Source organism: Aquarana catesbeiana, linkage group LG06 (assembly GCF_042186555.1).
Source record: "Aquarana catesbeiana isolate 2022-GZ linkage group LG06, ASM4218655v1, whole genome shotgun sequence".
Lineage (NCBI taxonomy): Eukaryota > Metazoa > Chordata > Amphibia > Anura > Ranidae > Aquarana > Aquarana catesbeiana.
In genome coordinates, this window is record NC_133329.1 from 361,686,235 (window position 1) to 361,711,543 (window position 25,309).

General features: G+C 41.7%; 1 protein-coding gene across 2 annotated transcripts in view; it reads right to left on the bottom strand.

The window, feature by feature from the left end:
- Positions 1 to 25,309, bottom strand: part of GPD2 (glycerol-3-phosphate dehydrogenase 2) — a 369,873-nt gene that overhangs the window by 166,132 nt on the left and 178,432 nt on the right. For both annotated transcript variants that reach the window (XM_073634130.1, XM_073634131.1), the window contains exons 10-13: positions 21,227 to 21,361; positions 18,845 to 19,020; positions 16,015 to 16,146; positions 9,289 to 9,447 (exon numbers count right to left, since the gene is read on the bottom strand). In XM_073634130.1, the coding sequence (XP_073490231.1) occupies positions 9,289 to 9,447; positions 16,015 to 16,146; positions 18,845 to 19,020; positions 21,227 to 21,361 (602 nt within the window). The remainder of the gene's footprint in view (positions 1 to 9,288; positions 9,448 to 16,014; positions 16,147 to 18,844; positions 19,021 to 21,226; positions 21,362 to 25,309) is intronic.

Consider the following 25,309-nt stretch of genomic DNA (forward strand, 5'->3'; position numbering starts at 1 on the left):
ATAGCACCTGTTCCCATCTATGCGACTTTGATCCAGAGAGCGTAAAGTTGGATCAAAGCTGCACTCAAAGTCACATCAAAGTCACACTCTAAATCATACAACTTTGCTTTCGCAATAGTGGAAACGTGACTTGTCATGTGACTATGTGTCCAAAGTTGCATGACAAGTCACAGCCCATTGATACCTGTTCACATATATGCGACTTTGAAAAGGTACCTGTAATGCTTTGATGCGACTTTGATCCATAGAGTGTAAAGTTGGATCAAAGCTGCACTCAGTCGAATCAAAGTCACACTCTAAATCGTGCAACTTTGGGGTCGCAATAGTGGAAATGTAGACTAAGGCTCAGTTTCCACTAGTATGAATTATCATGCGATTTTGGACACATAAAGTTGCATGACAAGTCACAGCCCATTGATTTCAATGGCACCCGTTCCCATCTATGCGACTTTGAAAATCAGCGACTTTGAAAAGGTACCTGCAATACTTTGATGCGACTTTGATCCAGAGAGTGTAAAGTTGGATCAAAGCTGCGCTCAAAGTTGCATCAAAGTCACACTCCACAGTCGCACTCTAGACTTAGGCTACATTTCCACTAGTGCGACTCCAAAGCTGTGCGATTTAGAGTTCGACATTGAGTGCAGCTTTGATCCAACTTTACACTCTGGATCAAAGTCGCATCAAAAGTTGCATTAAAGTCGTGCAGGCACCTTTTCAAAGTCGCTGATTTTCAAAGGCGCATAGATTGGAACGTTTGCCTTTGAAATGGGCTGTGACTTGTCATGTGACTTTATGTGTCCAAAGTCGCATGACAAGTCACACTAGTGGAAACATAGTCTTAAACTCATTACTCACATGTAGCTCCCTCAGCTGGGCATTTTCCACACCATGCGCACAGTGCCCATCACGCACCATGCGCACAGTGCCCATCACGCACCATGCGCACAGTGCCCATCACGCACCATGCGCACAGTGCCCATCACGCACCATGCGCACAGTGCCCATCACGCACCATGCGCACAGTGCCCATCACACACCATGCGCACAGTGCCCATCACAATGTCATGCAGAAACAACCACGGGGTTGTACACTGTAGAAAATCTGCAGCATGTTGCATTGTAATCTATCTTACAGTTTCTAACATACAGAACATACTTCCAAAGCCTGCCCCCCCCCCCCTTCCCTCCCAGGAGAAACTGCTGGCCAAAACAAGACTATGAAGACAGGAGGAGATGTGTGAAGGAGAGGAGGGATGGGGGCGGGGCTGGGCAGGTCTAGGCATGTCTGTCTAAAAAGGATAGGAGGGATGGGGGCAGAGCTGGGCGGGGCTGGGCAAGACAGGGGCAGTTAGAATGAACAGTAGGCATGCCTGTGCAGGAGAGAAGGACAACGTTTTCAGGAAGTGAGAGGCAGCATGCAGAATTCAGAAATAGGGAAGTAAGGTTGTCCCTGAAGAACAGGAAGAAGTTGATTGTCTGGCTTTGCGTAGACTTTCTAAGCTTGACAATCAGCTATACAGAGAATGAATAATGTCAAAGATAAAGATATTTTACATATAACCAATAAAAAAATTTTCCTTTTTGAATGGACTTCCACTTTAAGTAACCAAGACATGTTCACTGTGGGGCAGGTTTATATTGTAGACTGCCTTAATTTAGCACACCTCAATGTACAAATGTATTTTCCTGTACCTTTTTTCCCAAAGCAGAGATGATAGTTCACATCTGTGTCTTCTGGGGCACTAAAATACACGTGCGCTGAATAGGTTAGGTTAATAGGAATTTCACTAAAGCTGCATTTAAGCTCTGTTCACACTGCTGCAATCCAATTCTGCTCTAGCTTTCAGTGCGATTATGTAGTGCAACTTGAATGTGGTTTGCATATTCTGTGGGGCCAAACTTGCTCTGGAATCGCACTAAAGTAGCACAGGGACCTTTTCCAAAATCACACCATGCTGAGTTGCATTCATGTGAATGGGTACAAATGAAAACAATGCGATTTACATTATCTTGCAATTCTGTGCGACTCAAGTTGCATCTGAAATCACACTAGTGTGAACAGAACCTTAGTTGCATATATTAACCTGTGTTGCAGCAATGTGCAGTAAAATATGTGTTTTACCACGACACATCAATGGGCTCTTAAAGTGGTTGTAAAGGCTCAAGGTTTTTTGCCTTCATGCATTATATGCATTAAAGTAAAAAACGTTGTGTGCAGCGCCCCCCTAATACTTACCTGAGCATAATCTTAATTCAGTGATGTGCAAAAGAGCAGCGTGCCTCCCTCCTCATTGGCTGAGACAGCAGTGGGAGCCAGTGGCTGCTGCTAGTGTCAATCATGGCCAGTTAGCCAATGAGGAGAGAGCAAGGCTGAGCTGCGCTCCGTGTGTGAATGGACACACAGAGCAACAGCTCGAAAGCGAGCCTGCTCGTGTGCCCCCATAGTCTGCTGTTTGCTATGGGAGCACTCAGCAGGAGGGAGGGGACAGGAGCACCGACGGGGGACCCGACCGAGAAAAGGAGGATCGGGGCTGCTCTGTGCAAAACCACTACACAGATAAGGCAAGTATGACATGTTTGTTATTTTTTTAAGAAAAAAAGCCTGCCCTTAATGTCACTTTCAAATAGCCACAATATCATTTTGCTTACAGGATTTTGTAGTTACAGTTCTCTGGTTCTTTAGTTATATGAATTGAGCTTGGCATACAAATGAGCCATCTGACTTACCTGCATGACCTGCTTCTGCACTGAGGCTGCTGTGATTTGTGAATGGCTAGCAGGTATGAGGTTATAATAATTGCTAGCAACTTCTGGTGTACACATAGGGCTTCCTATGTTAACACAAATGGACACAGGAAAAAAGACAGTTGTACAAAAACAGAAATAAAACGAACTGAAAAAAAAGGGAAAGGAACAATGTGTGCAGCAACTATGTAACCGATCCAAAATGGGAAAAAAGTGAACTATGGTCTCATATATCAACACTAACTTTAGTTTCAAACAGACCTTTGTTCAATGCTCCAGTACATAATTAAGGGTATTTGATTGTAATACAGTTCTTTGTTTATATAAATTCCTCTTATTTTACATACTTAATTCGTCTTCAAGCCTCATTAAGTTGAGTAATTTGATCCCTAATTTGGATATTTAACATGACAGATAATAGTGCTCTAAGCACTGAGACTAATTCTTTGGGGTTTAAAGGCGCTTGTGCCCCTGCAGTGTCCCCCGTATCACTACAGCGGCATTAGCATTAGAATCCTTGTGGCAGTCTGAAGATTCTAGGAGTTGTCTGCGGATTCTGTATCATTATCAGGCACTAACGAGAACAGGGGGAATGTCATTAAGGAAACAGCATCAGCAGCCTCGTAAACATCATTTTAGGACAACACAGATTCTCAAGGACCAGCAAATGGGTCATCCTTTGAAGATTTTCTTTTTGGAATATGTCATTATTAATGAGCAAACTCTTATGAATTTGCTCCACCAACGAACCAGTAAATCCAAACTGGCAATATATTCTACAAATCAGATCATCCACTCTGGATGACTAGCTAGAGATAAACTGGATAGGGGTCCTATGGACCCATTACTAATCTACTTCAAGGTTGCCCTCCTACCTGTGCATGCTTGAAAAGTTTGTGCATTCACCCACCCTTTCAAAAAAAAAAGTCCCTAATATAAAACCCTATTGCCTAAAGACCCTCGCAGAAGCTAGACATAATACATGCTTTGCAATGACAAAGAGAATGGTAAGGGTTCTAAATGCTAGTTATTGCGTGGCTAAAGTTTTTCTGTGTCAATAAAATTTGAAAAGCCTTCCATCTATTTGGATGTGTAAATGTAGACATATACTGGAGACAAAGACCACATGCTCACGCTTTGGTTTATTGATTCCTGAATTATTGTGCATCAGGTCACTGGCCAGTTAAAATTCTGTGGTTGCTTATAACAAATATAGTCAGTGAAGGTCCAAAGGGCTTCTGTACAAGACCAATTTTTGGATCCATTCAACTGCTCATCAAGTAAAAACATCTATTCACTGCATATTGATTGACAACTAGATAGAAGTGAGCTCCAGATGACAGCACCCATCTGATCCACATCAAATAGAAATTGACCCCCATGTCCCAAGATGCCCTTGTGCAAAATAGCCACATGTCCAAAAGTGTTTGGACACCCAACTATATCATAATTTAGTGGACATGTATAATCAAAAAGATACAGCAAGGAGGCCAAGCCCCTCCAAAAAAGAACACTCTCCCTCTGTCCCCAACCCCCCACACCCTAGCTCCCACCCCACTCCTTACTCCCTAAGACCCCCTCTCTCCCCTCTCAAATCACGCCCCTCCCCGTGGTCTGAGGTTCTGTCAGCATACTGGTGTGGATCAGCAGTCTACAGCCTGACAGCACATTCCGCATGGATGCCTTTCTGATGGCAGATCATATTGGATACCTGGATACCTTATCCTCTTCAGACTGACAACAGTGGTGAGATGAACGTCAGCACAAATTATACCTGTGTGTACTGCCACTGCATACTATTTCATAGCCTTTTACCCAGCCAAGGAAGATTGTCTTGTACTTAAGTTAACATTGCTGTGCAGACCAGAAAGCCGCCATTTATCAAGGCATTGTATGTGCTATATAAAGCTTGGAGCGGGGTCAGAGCACAGCATCTACCTAGTATAATCTCATGTCATTATAGATTTGCTGGATGTGGCTTGCATACCATCATGACATGCTGTCAATTACTAGTACCTGCATATGTCTTTACCAGTGAAGGAAGTATGTATGATTGTGGGCAGCTGCAGGACTATCATTCATGGACACCCAAGTCACTTTACGGCTAGGAGGAAGGGCCGATGGCGGCATATTACTACAATATCTGGCCTCTTCACAGGCTGTCATCTTGTGGAGCTGGATTTGCAAGCTCATTACATATGAGACTCTGGTGCAGGGCATCTGGCTTAAATGCTAGATCAATGGCCTTTCGCCTAGCAGTAAGAAGGGTTGCTGGTTCGAATCCCAACCACGACACTACCTGCCTGGATTTTGCACGTTCTCCCTGTGCCTGTGTGAGTTTCCTCCAGGTACTCCGGTTTCCTCCCACACTCCAAAGACATGCTGGTAGGTTAATTGGATCCTGTCTAAATTGTCCCTACTATGTATGAATGTGAGTTAGGGACCTTAAAGTGTAAGCTCCTTGAGGGTAGGGACTGATGTGAATGTACAATGTATATGTAAAGCGCTGCGTAAATTGACGGCGCTATACAAGTACCTGAAAGAAATAAATGGCCGATATCCTCATACATAGAGTCTGCTGTTTTCTGATGAGCACGACAGCCTGGCTGTAAGGTCAATCAGCTGCTAAATACTTTTATGGTATAAGCCTTTGTCCATGGCAGGCTGGACCCAGCAGGATTGTAAGGCGCCGTATTGAGAAACAGGACAGATTTTCTTGTGCAGGCTCACTTTATGTATGGTGAGGCCACTTGAGTATTAGCATTCGCCATAGCCAATGCATATTCACTATGTACGATTATTATGCTTGTTTTGAGAGGTGGTCCATTATGATTTATGGGTAAATAATCTCCTTGGAATGCACCGCTGTTTACATTGAAGTCAATCAGCTGCTTTTAGCTATCAAGATAGCAGGCTGCATCCAGTAGATGTCGCAGGAGGCAATTAAAGGTGAGTAAGCTGAATGATATACAACATTTACATTGCCTGCCTGTTAGGTACATTAATTATTACTACCTCTGGTTGTGGTTTAGGCTGCTGAGCCATATACATCAGGGACCAATTCAGGACCTGACCCATAGATCTAGAAGGGGGAGCAGGGGTTTATTTGGGAGGGGGGGAGAGGGGTTCTCCGGAATAGGGAGTGGGGTGGGAGCTAGGGTGTGGTTGACTAGGGGGTTTTGGATGGGGGAGTGTTCCCATTTTGGGGGGCTTGGCCTCCGTGATGTACCTTTTTATTATACATGTCCAATAAATTATGTTGTGCATTTGGTAGCTTTTGGAAGTGCTATATCCTCTGTGGTGTGTTGTAGGTATGGTTTTTGGAAGCACTTTCCCTTATTTTTGGGTATAGGCACCACTCACATACCATTCTCAGAATCTGACATATTTGTGTGGGTTTTTAGACATCCAACGATTTCACCGACCTGTATCACCAGAAGTATGTGGACACCACTCCAAATTACTAAGTTCAGATGATGGTTACTGTTCATACTACAACATACAAAGACACTTTAGACAATTGTGTGCTTCAAACCTTGTGGCACCATTTTGGGGAAGGCCCTTTTCTGTTCCAGCATGACTGTGCACCTGTGGTTTCATGAGTTTGATGTGAAGGATCTCTGGTGGCCTGCACAATGTGTCCTGATCTCAATCCTACTGAATACCATTGTAATTAGGAGAAAAGTTTGGGGTTGGTAAAAAATGTACCTTCATATTCACCTCCTTTCTGCAGCATCGGTCTGATGCTGCAGCTGTCCCCTGCGGGCTCTAAACCCAAGAACTGAATGAACACATGATCACTGATCACTCGGGTCAGCTCTGAGCAGAGAGAAGTGACTGTGAGTCACCACTTTCTGCTCTGTCCCCGCAGTACTCACTGAAGTGCTGGGTTGGAGAGGGGGGGTGGGTGCAGCTGGCTTTGGCTCTCAGCCGAGCATTGAGAGATGGAGCTAGCTGTCAAATCAGACAGCTGGGAAGGGCCAGACAATATGGTCAGGATCCTTCCAGAGCCTGCAGCAGCTCTGTTACTCTAGTTGACAGCAGCCTTGTTGTTAGCTAACTCTGAGTCACAGGAGACCACACGCACAAGTAAGTACATGCCTATGACCCACAAGAGAAAAGAGCCAGACCTTCTCATCCAACACTAGTACCAAGCCTCACAAATGCTCGTTTGACTCAATGGGCACAAACTCCCACAGACACACTTCCAACATTTTTGAAAGAGCGGATGCTGTTATAGCCACAAAGAAGGTGAGGGGTAACTCCATATTAAAGCACATGATTTTGTAATGAATATTTAAACAAGCTCATACAGGTGTGATGGTCAGGTCCATAAGGATGCATTCACACATGACCGTATGCAGAATAGCCACGATTCCGCCCGCGATTTCAAATGGCTACAAAACATAGAATGAGATTGCAATGCCATTACTTCTAATGGCACCCCAATCCCGACACGATTTTGCCACGATTGTCCTAAGTAAATCTTGCTGCAATCGTGGAAAATTGTGGCGCGATTGTGGTGCCATTAGAAGTAATGGCATCGCAATCTCATTCTGCGTTTTGTAGCCATTTGAAATTGTGGGGTGGAATCACCACAATCATGTGTAAATACAGCATACATGTTTGGTCTTATAGAATATGTCTTTTCCTGAAAATGCAGTCCTGGTTCAGTTCCAATTAACAGAGTATCCCAGTGTTCAAATATTCTCAGTGGTGAAGATTCATTAAGTACAACCTCAATAATTCAAAAAGAAATAATTCACCCTTCACCTAACTTACATCTTTTTGAAACACTGTGAGCAGGGAAGCTGTATTGCGCAGAGTAGGAGGCTACAGTCCCAGTTAGAGAATTTCAGAAATCCAGACTCAGTGTGACAAAGGAGATATTATACAGCTCATGGATTCACGCAATCCCCTCTTAACAGGTAGAATGTAATGCTCCAAATGGTGCAGAATTCAAATGTTATTCTCTTCACTCAGTATGTCAGTCCAGTATTTACATTTTACCTGTATGGGAGGCAGCAGGCAGATCATACAGAACAGCATTACTTCTACCTTCTTTCCAACAACGTAGTAGCAACGTAGGGGCGGCACAGTTGTGTAGTGGATAGCACTTTCGCCTAGCAGTAAGAAGGGTCGCTGGTTCGAATCCCAACCACGACACTACCTGCCTGGAGTTTGCATGTTCTCCCTGTGCCTGCGTGGGTTTCCTCCGGGTTCCTCCCACACTCCATGCTGGTAGGTTAATTGGATCCTGTCTAAATTGTCCTTAGTATATGAATGTGAGTTAGGGACCTTAGATTGTAAGCTGCTTGAAGGTAGGGACTGATGTGAATGTACAATGTATATGTAAAGCGCTACGTAAATTGATGGCGCTATATAAGTACTTGAAATAAATAAATAAATAATAAATAATAGCAAACAGAGACTAATTGGCCAAGATGTTCTCTCTCACACACAAACAATAAATCAGATCACCTGGTCTGTGTATGTAAGGTTCACAGCTTTAGAACTGCTCGAAAACAAGGACTGAACAGAAAGGTAATAATAAACAGACCACTGGTGTGCTATTTATTATGTAGCTCTTTACAGCTTCATTTATGTAAATTAAACACTGGGTAATTCAAGCTGAGCTATCCTGAAAGAAGGCATAAGCAGGACTTACCATTTGTGTAAATCTCATGTTGAAATCATCACTAGATCCAAGGATGCAGCTGAAGTTATATTCAAAGTTGAGGCCCTGCCCTCTCCCACTCACAAGCCTTCTTATTGGTCAGTGTGGTCAACAATTAAATTAGGGGATCAATAGCAGGAAGCAGGAAAGATATAGATATAACTTCAGCTGCCTTTCTTTTTGTTCATCTACTGATAATTTTAACACATTGTTTCCTCTGCATTTTTTTTTTCATATTTTCAGTTTCACCTAGGTAGATTTGTAACAGATTTACTTTAACACCATAATGTGTTCATTTTGGTCCCTTTATATAATTGGAAAAAAAACCTTGATATAAGCTGAATTCCTGGTTAATGTAAATCATGTTCGCTTTTTGAATTTATTGCAGTGATAACGTTTGGTGGATTGCATTGGTGGTGAATTGCATTGGTGGTTACAGGATTTTACTCATGGTGGATTGCATTGGTGGTGAATTGCATTGGTGGTTACAGGATAATACTCATGGTGGATTGTATTGGTGGTTACAGGATAATACTCATGGTGGATTGCATTGGTGGTTACAGAATATTACTCATGGTGGATTGCATTGGTGGTTACAGAATATTACTCATGGTGGATTGCATTGGTGGTTACAGAATATTATTTGTCCTGCGTCTTGCCCCATTATTTGGCATGCTTTGCTTTTAGGAATGAGTAAAGCTGCTGTGCAAGTGTAATAAAAATATTACACTTGCACAGTAGCTTTACTCATTCCTACAAACAAAGCATGCCAAATACAGTAATAAACTGTTCTTATACATCACCTCTCATTACATATTACATAGATATACTTTTCCTTCTGCTTTATTAATGATAGCTTCTCATACCTTCTTCCTTTGTTCCTTCCAGTTCAGTTCTTTTGCCATAATGTCCACAATACGTGGCAAAGCTTCTTCTGCAGCCTGGACGTTAAGGAAAGCCAAGCGCGTACGGCGAGAGATGACATCAATGGCGGTGCAGGCGTACTCCTTTAATGCGTATTTCACCTGTGACAGAATTTCCAATATATGAGATTGACAGATGGCTCATTTAAAAAAAAAAAAACATTTCCAAAATTAGTTTTCAGTCATATAGCATAGCCATAGCATGTCATATAACCCAATCTATGTACATCTATTCTTCTGCCACTCTTCACAAGTCAAGTATCGGTGTCCCCTATCTAGGTGGTGCCTGCTATGTCTTTCAGATGTACTTCCCACCTATTCCATTGGTTTATGGGTCCAACATACCATGCTTTCTCACAGATAGCTGACATGCTGCATTCTGGGAACACCAAGCAACATCTAAACACTCCACAATGGCCATTGCTCTCTAGAGATGCAGGCACTTCTGGGCTGTGGTTTCATTCAACATGGTTTCTCTAGTGATAGGCAGTATAAGAAGTATATTGTTCCAGAGTGGTGGCTGTTGGGCACTAGAGGATGCTTGTAGATTTAATTTGAGTGCAGGCAGTATTCATTCGCCATGTGTATGTGCCTCTCCAATACTCCTAGTTCCACAAAAGCCAAATTTCACATAAGCCTAAAGAGTGCAGTGTTTTACATTTCTGTGTATTATGTTTTAATATTGAACAGTGGTTTAGTGGTTGGCCTCAGTTTGAGTTAGGACACTATTCGCATGGAGTTTGCATGTTCTTACTGTGCTTGTGTGGGTTTCCTCAGAGTACTGTGGTTTTTCCTCATACTTTAAAGACATGCTAGTAGGTTAATTGGCCCCTGTCAAAAATTGCCCCAAGAACGAATATTCTACTCTCCTTGCCCAAGATGTCATCCTCACCATCTGCCCCAACAGAATATAAAACTCCCCAGGGAGAAAAATGTAAATTAATTTTTTTAAATAGTTTCTAAAGGCCCCCTTAACACAACTGCTTTACGTGCAATAAATGAATCTGCATTAACCTCTTGCCACCCATGGGGGCACTGGCAAAGAGCAGGCTTTTATGCCCACATGTCGCACATAGGCATCTATGGGCAGCATAGGCTTCTGTTCTGTGAGCTCTCAGCACAGAGCCTGAGCTCAAAGACAGTTCTCGGTCTGTATTAATGGTCAGGAACTTACAGGACCAGCTCCCTATCATGTGACAACTGTGGTCACATAATTAGGTAGCTCTTCCGCCCCTGGGTGTAATAGCCCAGTTAAAAGGAGGTTAGGCAGGAAAGGGTTAAGACAGGTCATTTATTTTGAAAGAACTGCAGATGTACTTTAAGACTCTATATCGTACAGTGCATCAGGAAAGTGCTTCACTTTTTCCACATTTTGTTATGTTATAGCCTTATTCCATAATGGATTATATTCATTATTTTGCTCAAAATTCTACAAACAATACTCCATAATGACAATGTGAAAGAAGTTTGTTTGAAATCTTTGCAAATTTATAAAAAATTCAAAAATGGAAAAAATCACATGTACATGAGTATTCACAGCCTTTGCTACAACACTCAAAATTGGGCTCAGGTGCATCCTGTTTCCACTGACCATCCTTGAGATGTTTATACAACTTGATTGGAGTCCACTTGTGGTAAATTCAGTTGATTGAACATGATTTGGAAAGGCACACACCTGTCTATAGAAGGTCCCACAGTTAACAGTACATGTCAGAGCACAAACTAAGCCATGAAGTTCAAGGAATTGTTTGTAGACCTCCGAGACAGGATTGTATCGAGGCACAGATCTGGGGAAGGGAACAGAAAAAATTTTGCAGCATTGAAGGTCCCAATGAGACCAATGATGACCAGTGTCATCTGTGAATGGAAGAAGTTTGGAACCACCAGACTATTCCTAGAGCGGGCCTTCCAGCCAAACTGACCGATCGGGGGAGAAGGTCCTTAGTCAGGGAGGTGACCAAGAACCGATGGTCACTCTGACAGAGCTCCAGTGTTTCTTTGTGGAGAGAAGAGAACCTTACTTATAAAGGAAATGCTGTGCTATCTGGATGTTAGCATGAGTGCCTTATTGCAATGACACAAAATAAATAAAATGTTTGCATGCAAAAGAATATATTTACCATAAAGCGTGTAATCAAAACATCATAAACCTTATAATCCAAATATATACTAGAATATATAAAGTGCCTTAGTGTTAATGAATGAACAAATAAAGTGTTATCGTGCAAACTCCAAAAATGTCATACAATATAAGATCAAAAACTTTATATATCAAATATAGTGATCCAAATACATGTGAAAATAATTAAAAGGATCCAGTGACAAACAGATATCAAAATTTCATATGAATAATAACATCATTAGATAATAACGTCCATTCCCAAATGGGGACAGGACGGTGCAGGAGACAGCTGATCTGTCTCTGAACGGAGAGGCACACTATTTTGGCGTTTTAGCAATCTTTCTGGCTTGCTATAGAGCGATGCAGCGAAGCACCCAGCAAATGTGAGTACCCTGACAGTGGGGTTATGGTTTATTAATAAAAGTATATATTTTTTTAAACGGTATCACACTATCAAGTTTCTTTTTGTTTTGCACGAGTGTGGAAACAGCAATACTGAGCAGCCCAGGACTCCATTACTGACACTGAACCCAGGGGTGGTTCAAAAGCGTGTGCTGACTGAACTTAATTGTGAGGTCACACGCTCTAAGGTGAGCGAACACACATAAGGGGGAGCACTTGAGTGAACACGAGTTGTATCACCAGCAAAAAGCTGTGAATAATTTTGGAATGGACGTTATTATCTAATAATGCTATTATTCATATGAAATTTTGATATCTGCTTGCACTTAGCACTTTCGGTCACCGGATCACTTTCATTATTTTCGCATGTATTTGATATATGAAGTTTTTGATCCTATATTGTATGAAATTTTTGGAGTTTGCACAATAATACTTTATTTGTTCATTTATTAACAATAAGGCACTATATATATTTTTTATTTTATTTTATTTGGATTATAAGGTTTTATGTTTTGATTACACGCTTTATGGTAAAAGTATTCTTTTGCACGCAAACATTTTATGTATTTTGTGTCATTGTAATAAGGCACACATGCTAACATCCAGATAGAGCAGCATTTCCTTTATAAGTATTGCTTTTGCATGGTCGTATGGGATGTGATCAGTGCTAGTAGCTGTCCTGAGAGGAGGTGTTACATATTTACATATGGTAGCTCGCAAGATTTATTTATTTGTTTTAGAGAGAAGAGAACCTTCCAGAACAACCATCTCTTCAGCATTCCACCAATCAGGCCCGTATAGGGTAGAGTGGCCAGATGGAAGCCACTCCTCAGTAAAAGGCACATGACAGCCCGTCTGGAGTTTGCCAAAAGGCACCTGAAGGACTCTCAGATCATGAGAAACAAAATTCTCTGGTCTTATGAAACAAAGATTAAACTCTTTGGCCTGAATGGCAAGTGTCATGTCTGGAGGAAACCAGGCATCGCTCATTACATGGCCATTAACATCTCTACATAAAGCATGGTGGTGGCAGCATCATGCTGTGGGGATGTTTTTCAGCGGCAGGAACTGGGAGACTAGTCAGGATCGAGGGAAAAATGAATGCAGAGACATCCTTGATGATAGCCTGCTCCACAGCAGTCTGGACCTCAGAATGGGGTGAAGGTTCATCTTCCAACAGGACAACGACCCGAAGCACGCAGCCAAGATAACTAATAAGTGGCTTTGGCAATGGCTGTGCACCGACGTTCCCCATCCAACCTGATGGAGCCGAGAGGTCCTGCAAAGAAGAATGGGAGGAAATGCCCAAAAATATGTGTGCCAAGCTTGTAGCATCATGATAAAAAAGACTTGAGGCTGTAATTGGTGCCTAAGGTGCTTCAACAAAGCATTGAGCAAAGGCTATGAATACTTATGTACATGCTATTGTTTTTCGTTTTTTATTCTTAATAAATTTGCAAAGATTTCAAACAAACTTCTTTTACGTGGTCATTATGGGGTATTGTTTGCAGAATTTTGAGGAAAATAATGAATTTAATCAATTTTGTAATAAGGCTGTAACATAACAAAATGTGGAAAAAGTGAAGTGTTGTGAATACTTTCCCGATGCACTGTATATTACGAATGCCCAGCATTTGGTGTGCTGCAGTGTGGGTGTGTTGTCTATTACTGTAACGCTGTGTACGATAACGCACAGTATAACCCTCATTATCAGAATGCACCAATGTGAAGGGGTGCTAAAGTCTTTGTTATATGAATGTGCTGAAGATGATCTCGTGTTATTGATTTATGTGGTATTCTGTATGCAAAATCAATTTACAAACATTATTGTGCAAGTTCCAAAAAAATAACTAGCTACTGGCTGCTAACAGCGAGTTTCTGTGAGGTGCCTATTGAGGTTAGCAGGAAAAGGAGCTATTTGGGGTTGTGATAAAATAAAAGATTTATTTATGAGAGATAAAGACTTTTATTTGTTTATTTCATGCTGAAAAAAAATCACATTAATGCAGTATATATTTTTCTGAACTGTGTTTTAATGCGAAAATGAGCATGAAATGCAATAACGCATGCAAATTACTCCTGCAGCATTAAGAATGAGCGCTAATTTGTGAAAAATATTGTCACAGAGTAACTAATCAAAATCCCCAATAGCAGATAAATATTTCTTTTTTTTCCCTGAATAAGAGAAACCTATCATACGGAATCAGATTCAGAATCCAAATACTTTATTAATCCCAAAGGGAAATGATCAAAATGTATTTTAAACGTTTAGACGGGAGCATTTCCATTCTCATTTGTACAGGGCAGATAGACAATTGTGGTTGACTTACTAAAGGAGTAGAGCATTTTCACTTTGCAAAGTGAATTTTTACTTAGCATAATGTAAGAAATGAAATAACATGATAATTCACTTAACAAGGATTACCCAATCATGGTCAAGAAAAATTAAAATATCAGTATTTCTGCTCGCATATGATTGACTGTCTGAGCTCAGCAGAACTTGACCTCATTCACCAAGTTAAGTGAAGTAAATTGAAGTTTTTCTTTGCAAAACATCCTCATAGTGGACTTAAAGCGTTTGTTACCCCAACATTTCATATACCTGATATGTGCCTGCTGTACCATGTACCTGTATGACAAAGTCTCCTGTCCTATTTGTATTTCTTCCTTTATGTGAAATCTCTGGTGTTCCTGCCAGTCCCTCTGCTTTCCTATTAAAAAAACTGACCACACTAGGCAGGAGAGCTCAACGTGGTCAGTCTCAGGCTGCTCTCCTCCAATGTTCAGACTTGTCCTGACACGCCCCCTCTGCACAGCAATTCGGTGTCCTGCTGCCCCCCCCCCAGCTCTTATGTAGCTGAGAACAGAGGGAATGTGATCACTTATAAAAAAGGGGAAAAAAAGTATTTATAATGATTTTTTTTTTATATCTATACACAAATGGTTTGCCTTTAATTTCTATTTTAAACTGAATGGCTTGTTTTACAAGGTGATCATTGACAATCACTTTACGAATGATGTTGTCTGGCTTCTCACTGTGGGGTTGAAAACTAAAACTGGAGGGTTCTCTGATGAAGAAGGGGTTACCTTGAAAACATGTTAGCCGTTAGGACCCCAGTGAGGTCCCCCAGGTCTTTGGAATGTGCTGAGTCAGGGACCACAGGGCTACAGATGAGTAGCTCGATGAATGATTTTTAATTCATGTTTGTGAGCATAAATTTATGCTGATTTTATATTTAATAAAATACAGTGAGATAATGCACTAGGCTGGTGTGCCCTTTTTTGTTTGTTTCTTTGTGTTGGGTTGATGTACTAAAACTGGATAGTGCAAAATCTGATGCAGTTGTGCATGGTGGCCAATCAGCTTTTAACTTCAGTTTGTTCACTTAAGCTTTGACAAAAAAACCTGAAAGCTGTTTGGTTTCTATGCAGAGCTGCACAAGATTTTGAACTCACCAGTTTTGGTAAATTGACCCCTATTGGGTTGTTCTATTAAATCAAAACTTTGATTAAAATAAAATTTGACGACCTAGCCATGAAGGTTGTTGTGCAAGCACTTCCTGTTATGGGATGAATACTTTGCCTCTGTCTCTCAATTGTGCTCCTGTTGTAATCCTCTCATACAGGATTCAGATACAGACGATATGTGGCCATTTTAAAACACATTGGGGTAAATTTACTAAAACTGGAGAGTGCAAAATCTGGTGTAGTTGTGCATAGACACCAATCAGCTTCCAGGTTTTACTGTTAAAGCTTAATTGAACAAGCTGAAGTTAGAAGCTGATTGGCTACCATGGACAGCTGCACCCGATTATGAGTGCACCAGTTTTAGTAAATCTACCCTGTTATGTATACACGGTCTGATGTTGTCACCATCTGAAAGCCTGTCCTGAGAAATGCCATACAACCATCCTTTGAGTGCATGTACACAGAAGTGACTGCACAAAGCATGCAAGAAACCAGCTAAACTAAGATGCAACAAAAAAAAATGGAGAAAACAAGTATTTTATTAAAAAAAGAAAATTGTTTATGATACGCAATGCATTAACAAACTGCCTTTCAGTTTGGGTTTACATCTATTTCAAACCACAGCATGACTTATTTTTGTTCAGCAGCAAAATGTACAAAAGAAGTATTGCACAAACCTCAGCTTCAATGTAGGGAAATTCAGACACCAGCCTCTTCCCAACGATCGGCCACCTCTTCCCTGTAACCTTAGCCATTTTGGCCACCTCAAACGCCTTGTCACCGTAGGTGGAAGCTAGATGCTGGGCAACCTGGGGGACAGAATCAACAATTTACTATGCACTTCACACTCCATCTTCTCCTCCTTCTGCTCCCCAGAGCACAGCGGGAGAAGAGGAAAAAAAAAAAAAGCACGCTACTTATGTCAGATTCCCAAAGCTTTTATCAAACAGACTGAAGAGGGTATTAAATCTTGATTGTGTGGGAGGAGACGACTTGTGTTGTGAACGCTTAGGCCAGCACTTACACTACTATATGCATGTATCAATGTAACTGTGACTAATGACGCGTCAACTACTTTTTGCAACTGTGATCACATTTAACGAATGTATTGTTGGAATTAGATGTCACGGAGATGGGACCGTCATGGACGGCATGGAGAAGGGAGAAGGGGGGGTAAGAAAAAGAGATCTGAATGCTAATTTCCCTAAGCTGGCTCTTCTGAGGAGATGGCGTTTGTCAAATAATTAAAACATATCAAACTTTCAAAGAATGACTTTGGGCACAAAATGAGCTGCGGATGAATTGTTTTGCATTACATACAGTTCGTCGATGCGTGACTAACTCCTGGTGTTAGAGCGTGCAGACCAACTTTACTACAATGACAATGTTTTGGGACTTTGGAAGATGATATTTCTATACCTTATGAATTCAGAAAAGAATATTATAGCTTTGAAGTTTCTTTAATATATATATACAGTATATATATATATATATATACACAGTATATATATATATATATATATATATATATATATATATATATATATATATATATTATATAAGACAAAAAATTGTATTCTTCCGTTTTGGAGAATAGAGAAGCATTAGATCCCGTCAGGTATTTTTTCGTTGTCTATGCCCCAGGATTTACATTCACTTCCTGGTCCATAGATACAATAGGAAGTAAACATTCAAATCTAAGCATTTTGCAGTACGTTATGGCACACATTAATGTTTGTTAAGACAGCCCATCAGTGGCTGCCCATCCAAAGGGGCGCAGCCCCCCTAATCCATGTGTCCAGTCCCTAATCTACATGCAGGGTGCCAGATGCATGGATTCCAATGGGTTTTTTTTTTTTTTTAGAAGCACAACATTAGAGCCAGAGGCTCTATATGTCTTCAAAAAAGGTTGGTTCTGGGCGCAGAGCACTGCGCCCTTAACCCACCCGGTTGTGTGACAATAGTGAATTAATAGTCGCTATTGTCTTCCTGATTCTCCTCCTGGCCAATCAGGAAGCGGGTCCTGAGACCCGACTGGCCGAGAGGAAAAGTGATCGTACTGGCCGCCGAGGAGAAAGAGAAGACACAGAGGAAGCCGCCGTGAAGCTGAGGAGGAGATGCAGGGTGAAGCCGACGAGGAGGAAGTGCTGCCTGCGACCTAGATGGGCTGAAAATCGAGCGAGGGAAGGGGGTGTGTGACTGACCGGCCAACCCCCCCCCCCCTCAAAAAAAAAAAAAAAAACAATGGAGCACCAGCCGCCACTGCAGCCCATTCAATATAAATGGAGTGCCAAAGCACCACAACAGATGGAAAAATGTACATAACTCTTTTTTGAAAACACAGCATAAAACAACACATGGTATATGTGTTGTAATGCACTGCGGTGTGTTGAGCTCTACTGTGTACAATGAGTTTTAGTGCCATTCACAATGAATGGCACCGGAATGCATGCACATAGAGCAGGTCCATTGTGGTAACACATGTTAGGATCCACATTTTAGTGCACTGCCACAGAGTACAAGTGTGAATAGGCCCTTATTCTAGACAGAGTGGGCCTGATTTACTAAAACTGGAGAGTGCAAAATCTGGAGCAGCTGTGCATGGTAGCCAATCAGCTTCTAACTACAGCGTGTTCAATTAAGCTTTGACAATAAAACCTAGGAGCTGATTGGTTTCTATGCAGAGCTGCACCAGATTTTTCACACCAGTTTTAGTAAAAAGGAAATATGAATTTGTATCCTGCAGGCCATTATATAATAAAAAACAAAAAAAATTATGGCATCCTGGCGTACAGTGTTCCTTGATACATAAGCTTGTCAGTAGTGCGAAAATAGTTTGCTGACCTCTTTTGAAAATGCTAGCTGCCGGACTCTCATTCTGATCCAAAGGCGTCAGTACTTGGAACAGGTATGCAGAATGTCGCCTGATCAGTAGCTCAGAAAGTACTGAAGTCAGTCAGACAGGCAAGTGACATCCTTTGAAAGATGTTAGAAATGACAGTCCATGTACTTTACCAACTACTTGTTACTTTTAATGTAAACCTTTTCTAAAATAAATATGGGAGCTGCCATTGCTGCCAATCTTCTGGATATCTTCAGATAACCAGTTACCTGTCTACTATTATGATGTACTGGCTTCTATAATTCCTTAAATAATGACAAAGAACAAATATGCAAATGCAAAACCGATTCAAAGGTGAAAGTAATAAGCCTCAATCTGCATGTGTTTGCTGGATTGGTGAACTGAATCAGCATGACAGCCAGGGAACTAGCATTTGCAAAATAGAAAGTCAGCAATGGCAGCCTCCATGAGCCACCTAATTGTATCTTTCAAAAACTTTATAGGTAAGATTTCCCAGCAATAGATTGTGTACACCCTTCAGATCCACCCAAGACCAGAACTAGACTGTCATGTCTCCTACATGTAGATTCACAAGCTTTTGTCTCAGAAGACACATACAAAGCATACAGGGAACTTGAAATGCTTTCCAATGGAATGGTAGATACCTCACTCTCTAGGCCATAATCCTGGACAAGACGGATATAAAGGGTAGGGGACCAGTCCTTTCCCCCTTCAAGGAAAAGCCCCACAGTCTTGCATGGACCAGCCTTCAGGTTGTGTGTTGAGATTGCGGCATCCAAAGTGTCCTCTGCCATGGAGCGGTATGTTGTCCATTTTCCTCCTATTAAAATGTAAAGCAAAAATGAATGAAATATTTCCAGGATCGCATACTAAAAAAAGGTGTAACAGAAGTGAAACCAAAGCTCAAACATGAAGTGGGAGGGGACAAGCCAAGCTATGAATTCTTTTGAAAGAATTGATTATTGCCAACTGCTCAGGCTGATAAAACATCTCTGCATAATATGAGGCCGTATAAGAATAAATGCTGATAATCAAAGTGCAGAAACCAGTACCAACCAATCAGTTACCAGTTTACTGGAGTCAGATAAAAAATAAAATCATTCTGATTGGCTGCTATTATATATTGCCAAAGTTGCTATTTGTCTTATTATAAAGGTCCGTGAATGCGTGATGTTGTGAAAGTGGATCCGTGCAATGTTGGTTTGTGAAATCAATTAAATTATTCATGGTTTTTTTGCTGGATACAGTGGGGAAGAATTAGTAGGCTTTATAATGATATCTGGGGCTGACAATCCTTTAACCAGACCGTAAATTTTGTAACGGGCACACACAGAAAAAAAACTCCGACAGGGGTTAGACTTCCCACACTCTATTTAAAAAAAACCAACACATTTGTTTGTCTGTATTGCTTTTGGAGATGTCCCCCTCACTTCCTGCCAGGTACAATATGTTCAGTAGGATAGGAAATGATGGTAAATCTCTGTAACAGAGCCCTGAATAGCAGTAAAAACCTTACAGGGGTTCTGAACCTTCCCCCCTTTTATCCAAAAAAAAAAAAATATTTTAGCTGGACCCCCTTTAAAATGAATCTGTCAGCAATGAAAAATGATCACTGTGTCATAGTTCAGAGAGAAACATGTGAAATGGCTTTAACTTTTTAAATTCAAGCTGCAACAGCAGTGTAAAATTTGAGGTTTTTGCATTCTCATATTACTCATAGTACAATGTAAGGTCCACATATAATATCCAGACCCCCCTACCCCCAGGTTTAAAAATCCCCTAACGTTAGTAGTTCCAAAATGTAAAGGAAAAAGTTAAATTTATATTACCTTACTTCCATCTCCTGCATTGCTGGGTTTAATGTCACCATTCTTTCAGGAATATACCCAGGGAATGCAAAGTGGGTGAAATCTTCAGAGAAGACACTCCAGTCTATTGTAAAAGCAGCTTCTCACAAAATTTCAGGCTCTGTATATCCCAAGGATTAAACTGGAAGGATGGTGATGTCATCTTTGCCTAGACACAATGGGTGAAAGACTGGAGTATCTTCTTGCAAGATTTTGACTGCTCTGATGAGGTCCCCAGGATCTTCTCAGAAAGATGTTGACGGCATGCCCAGCAATGGAGAAGATGGGGGTAAGGCAAGTATCAACATAATCTTTTTCATTTGTAGGTACATTTTGGAACTACTAGCATTAGGTAGTTTGTAAAGTGGGAGGTGGCCCATACAAAAAAGCGCACCTTGCAAGTTTCAATTTAAGTGTCTGTTACAGAAATCTGTGTTGGGTCAGAGACCTCGAGTCACTTTGTGAATGGCCCTGTTGTTTTCTGGGACACACACATGTCTCAGAAGGCAACGGGGCCGCTCACCGAAGAGGAAGAAGCGCCGCGGAATAGGAAGAGGCAGATTAGGAAGACTGCCTAGCAACAGGGGTTTCAGGTAAGTTAAAACATTTTTTTTTCACATGTGTTTTAAAAAATGTTTTTAAGAATATTAATTCAATTTTTTATTTTAGGGTGGTCCTCCGCTTTAACTGAATGTACTAAAAAATGAATCATCAGTTTTGTGTGGACTGGCTCTTTAACAAATTTTAAGGTGCTGGGTCTCAAGGAGTCAAACCCTTCATGTGATGACAATAGGCATGCTAAATAGGAGGAGAAAGCAGAGTGACAGATATACAATCGTCACTGTGCTGCTATTGCTTTCATTATTCAATCACAGGCTTGGGTGGGTCGGGGGGGACCTGTGTTCAGAGGAAGTTGGATAATGCTGGCTCTCAAACCGAAGACATCTAGTGGCAGAAAATATTACAGTGGGGGGAAATCTGTAGTATGAATGTGAATATTGCAGCTAAAGTTGATTTTGTTATTGTATAGGCTTTTCTTTGTAATCTTGTTTATTTGGTTGGAGTTCTGCTTTAAAATAAGCAAAGGTCTAAAAGCAAGGAATTAAATAAAATGTTCTCCTTTGTGGATGAAGAGTCAATACTGGTAGAAAATGTCTATTTGCCAGAAGATTATGTTACCTGCTATTGTGACAAGACCACTCTCGCCAACATCAACAACGTGATTGCGAGATATTGATTGCGTGTCTGTAGAATTGGGATTTGTGACCAATGGACGAATGCCACTCCAAGCTGCGAGTACATCTCCCCTCCGAACTGTCAACAAGATAATAGTGGACAGGTTATCAAATAGCACAGCAAAAGTTTGCATCTACATTGGAAAGTCAGAAAGTTATTTGCGTGTGTCACACTTTTACTCGTTGTTTCTGCTGGCATTGATACAAAGATGGTACGAAGGCATGCTTTTACAAGTACTGTATCTGAACCATTCTTCCCAGAAAAAACAGACACTTTCAAAGCGTTATAACCAAATTTAAAATGAACCTATACTTAAATATTACCACTAGATCTATAGTATTTCTCCAGACCAACCATTTTTTTTGCAAGGTTCCAATAATATGTGCACATTAAAAAGTATGGTCCTTATATTAGCTTTATTTAATCCCTTCCCACTGCCTCCCAGGGGCGTTCACGCTTGAAGGCAGAGGCAGCTTTCTGATCATTAAGAAATACTGTGATTGGAAAATAACCTGTTCCATGATCAGGAGCCCACCCCACTGGCACCTGATCATGAACAGTGACCGGGAGCTATTTGTGGAGGCTCTGTCAGTATGCTGGTAGGTGTGCATAGTGAATGTAGTCCCAGCACAAAATCTTGGAGCCTCATGAATGCGAACTGGCTGGTATTGAAGGCCCACCTGCCCTGCCACCACATTACCTGGTGATACTGCCGTTTCCCCGCTTATTGCCTTTGTTTCGGTTCCAGGTCAACAGCGCTATACATCCACTATTGAACGCCTCATGTTCCTAGCACTTTTCGGAACCCCCCCCCCCCCCCTCCGGTGTCACATTTGGCACCTTTCAGGGGGAGGGGGTGCAGATACCTGTATAATACAGGTATTTGCACCCACTTCCGGGAATAGACTCCCGCAGGAGTCACGCCCCTTCCCGCCCGCCGCCTTCATCTGGGAAACACACAGGTCCCAGGAGATAGCGGGGACCAGTTAGGACGCGCAGTGCGACTTGCGCATGCGCATTAGGGAACCGGGAAGTGAAGCCGCAACGCTTCACTTCCTGATTCCCTCACCGAGGATGGCGGCGGCAGCTGCCGAGGGCCGAGCGACTGATCGGCTTCGGCTGCCGACATCGCTGGACCCTGGGACAGGTAATTGTTCATTTATTAAAAGTCAGCAGCTGCAGTATTTGTAGCTACTGGCTTTTAATGGTTTTTTTTAGGCGGAGCTCCTCTTTAATGGCTGTTCTAATCCATCTCTACTCTGTCTAAAACTGAAAAAACAGTTTTGCCTTTAGTTATACTTTAAAAAACATCTGTACCCAGACTATGGACATAGCATGATTACATATCCCTAACAAGCAATAAAAGATTTTAAAAAAAGCCATCACCAATCTATATAGCTAAAGGGTTTCTTGCAACTGCTGGGTGTTTACATTAGAGGGCAGGATTTTACATCCATAGAGAGTAAAGGGAGAGGAATTGTGATTTTAGTGCCTCTGTTGTAAATTTTAGGATTAGTTTCTCCACAGTGCCTACAGCTACAGGGGCAAACAAGGGCTTGTTTAAAAGTTATTTTACTGCTTGTTCAGAATATTTAAACACTTATGTGCATATTCTGTGCATAGGTTCTCTTTAAATAATGGGTAGTAATAGAGCTGAAATACTTTCTCTTCCTGGGCTTGTTCAGTGCTGCCTACATGCCTGGAGGCCAACGTACTTGGTCTTTTGATTTTTTCTGAAGGGGAGTATTAGCATTCTACCTAACTGAAAACAGCTTAACTGGGTGAACACAATCTCATGACTGTAGGCATCTGTACAGGTTGTGGATATGAAAAGAATATACCTATCTGAATATACAAATCGCCTAAGGCTATATGTAACATTTACAGTTTAGAAATAATAGGCAAGGATCTTGTCTTTCCTGATATAATTAACCATTTACACTGTGAAGGTTACTTGAGGGAAAACATATGTTCACCGGAGGAAGTCCAGGAGTATCTGCCTTTACCAGTTAACATTTCCAGGGTAATATTCTAATTGTTGTGCTGAACCATACAGCTTAGGTTAGGTGCCATGGATATATAGGTCACATGGCATAAAATACAAGAGAAATATATATGTATAAATATATAAATATCCTAAAACACATGCCTGGCTATACTGCAAAGGTCTGATCCCTCAGCATTGTCCGTTGTGCAATGCAGTAATAAATGAAACTTATGTCGAGAAATAAGTCAACCTGAAGATGACTTGCATTTGGCCCAATGCATAGAATAAAGGTAATTTCCACTGATTGCAGGTGTATGTACGATTGTGTTAACACGCAAATTCATATTTATACGTGTGCAGGCACACAAGCCTTATCCTTGGCACCAGACAGCCTTTTTAAGGACCAAAACTGAGCCACAAACTTGCTGTTACCCTAAAATTATTTCTGACTTCACGTGCCCTTTGCCATGTCTCTGCTCTGCCTTCTTGCTATTGACCATGGCTTGCCTCTCGTGATTTCTGGTTTGATCTTGGCTAGTTCTTGACTGGGGCTTGTATCCACCAATACCTGACTTGACCACTGCTAGTTCCTGGCCATGGCTTGTCTCTGCTGACCCTCTGGCTTGATCTCGGCTTGCAGCTGCTGTGTGTTCCAGTGTCCCAACCAGCTCCCATCCAAATGACCTCTTCCTGGGCCCCTTCCTGTCAGTATGCACAAGCACTGCAGTCAGGCCTGCGTCCAGTAAGGAACTTCTGTGGATTGGACTTCTGGCATCCATGCCACTCTTTGCCCTCTCACTCCCTGCGTTATGCTCCGGAAGTGTCTGGACCCGAGGAGTAAAAGGAACCCCTGGTCATCTCTGCCTCTAACCAGGTACATGATAGTTATCCAAATGTTAACCAACACGATCTACTACACATATCTAAATGCCTCCTTTTTAGAATTTGAGAGGGAGCCATCTGCTGATCTGTTGCAAACCCTACCTCTCTCTCTCAATTCACACTTATCAGTCTGCACAAACTGCAAAAAATTCAATGTCTAGGTAACTACAGAAGTCAGGGGTCATGCGTAAAGCTTTCCAATTGCAGTATCTCACAAACGATTATTCACAAGATACCACAAATCTGTATACAAAACACTTTTATAATAATAGCATTAAATAAAATACTTAGTACACAGTAACAGTAACTAAAACCCTATATAGGCTGAAAAATAGGATTTTTGACTTACTGTAAAATTTGTTTCTCTGAGTTCATTGACAACCCAGCGCTTACTTATTCAGAACCATAGGGTTATATCGCCCCCTACAGGAGTAGGACACTAGGCAGAAAAAAGACTTGGCTACGCTCATGGGCAGTCCTAGGTGATATACACCCCCCTCTCTGCTATAGGCGTTCGGTTTTGTCACAAGCAGTGTCAGAAGCATTAAAAACTCCATAGAGGGGTGGGTGCTGTGTCTGTCAATGAACTCAGAGAAACGGATTTTACGGTAAGTCAAAAATCCTATTTTTTTCATTTGTTCATTGACAGACACAGCGCTTCTTTATTCAGAACCATAGGGATGACTCAAAGCAGTGCCAAACATGAGGGGTGGGGCAGCCAACAAATTAAACAGGCCAACCAGACAACCTAAAGCTCAACGAGAACAAATGGAGCCCAACTTGAACAGCAAGAAAACCCCTTCATGAGGGAAAAACCCTCTCGACCGCAGCCTGCAGAACCTTGCGGCCAAAAGAGGCATCCGCAGATGCCAGCACATCCACTTTGTAAAATTTTGTGAAAGTGTGCACCGACGACCAGGTGGCCACCTTACACACTTGCGTCACTGACGCCTGATGATGGAAGGCCCAGGAGGCATTCAGTGCTCGAGTGCGCCTTCACCGAGAAGGGAGGAACCCGACCCCTGACAGAACAGGCCTGAGTCACCGTCTGTCTGATCCATCTATAAATGGTCGCAGAGGAAGCAGACAGACCCTTCTTTGGCCCGTCCGCGATCACGAACAGGGGAGTCTGACCTCCGAAAAGACTCAGTGGCCGC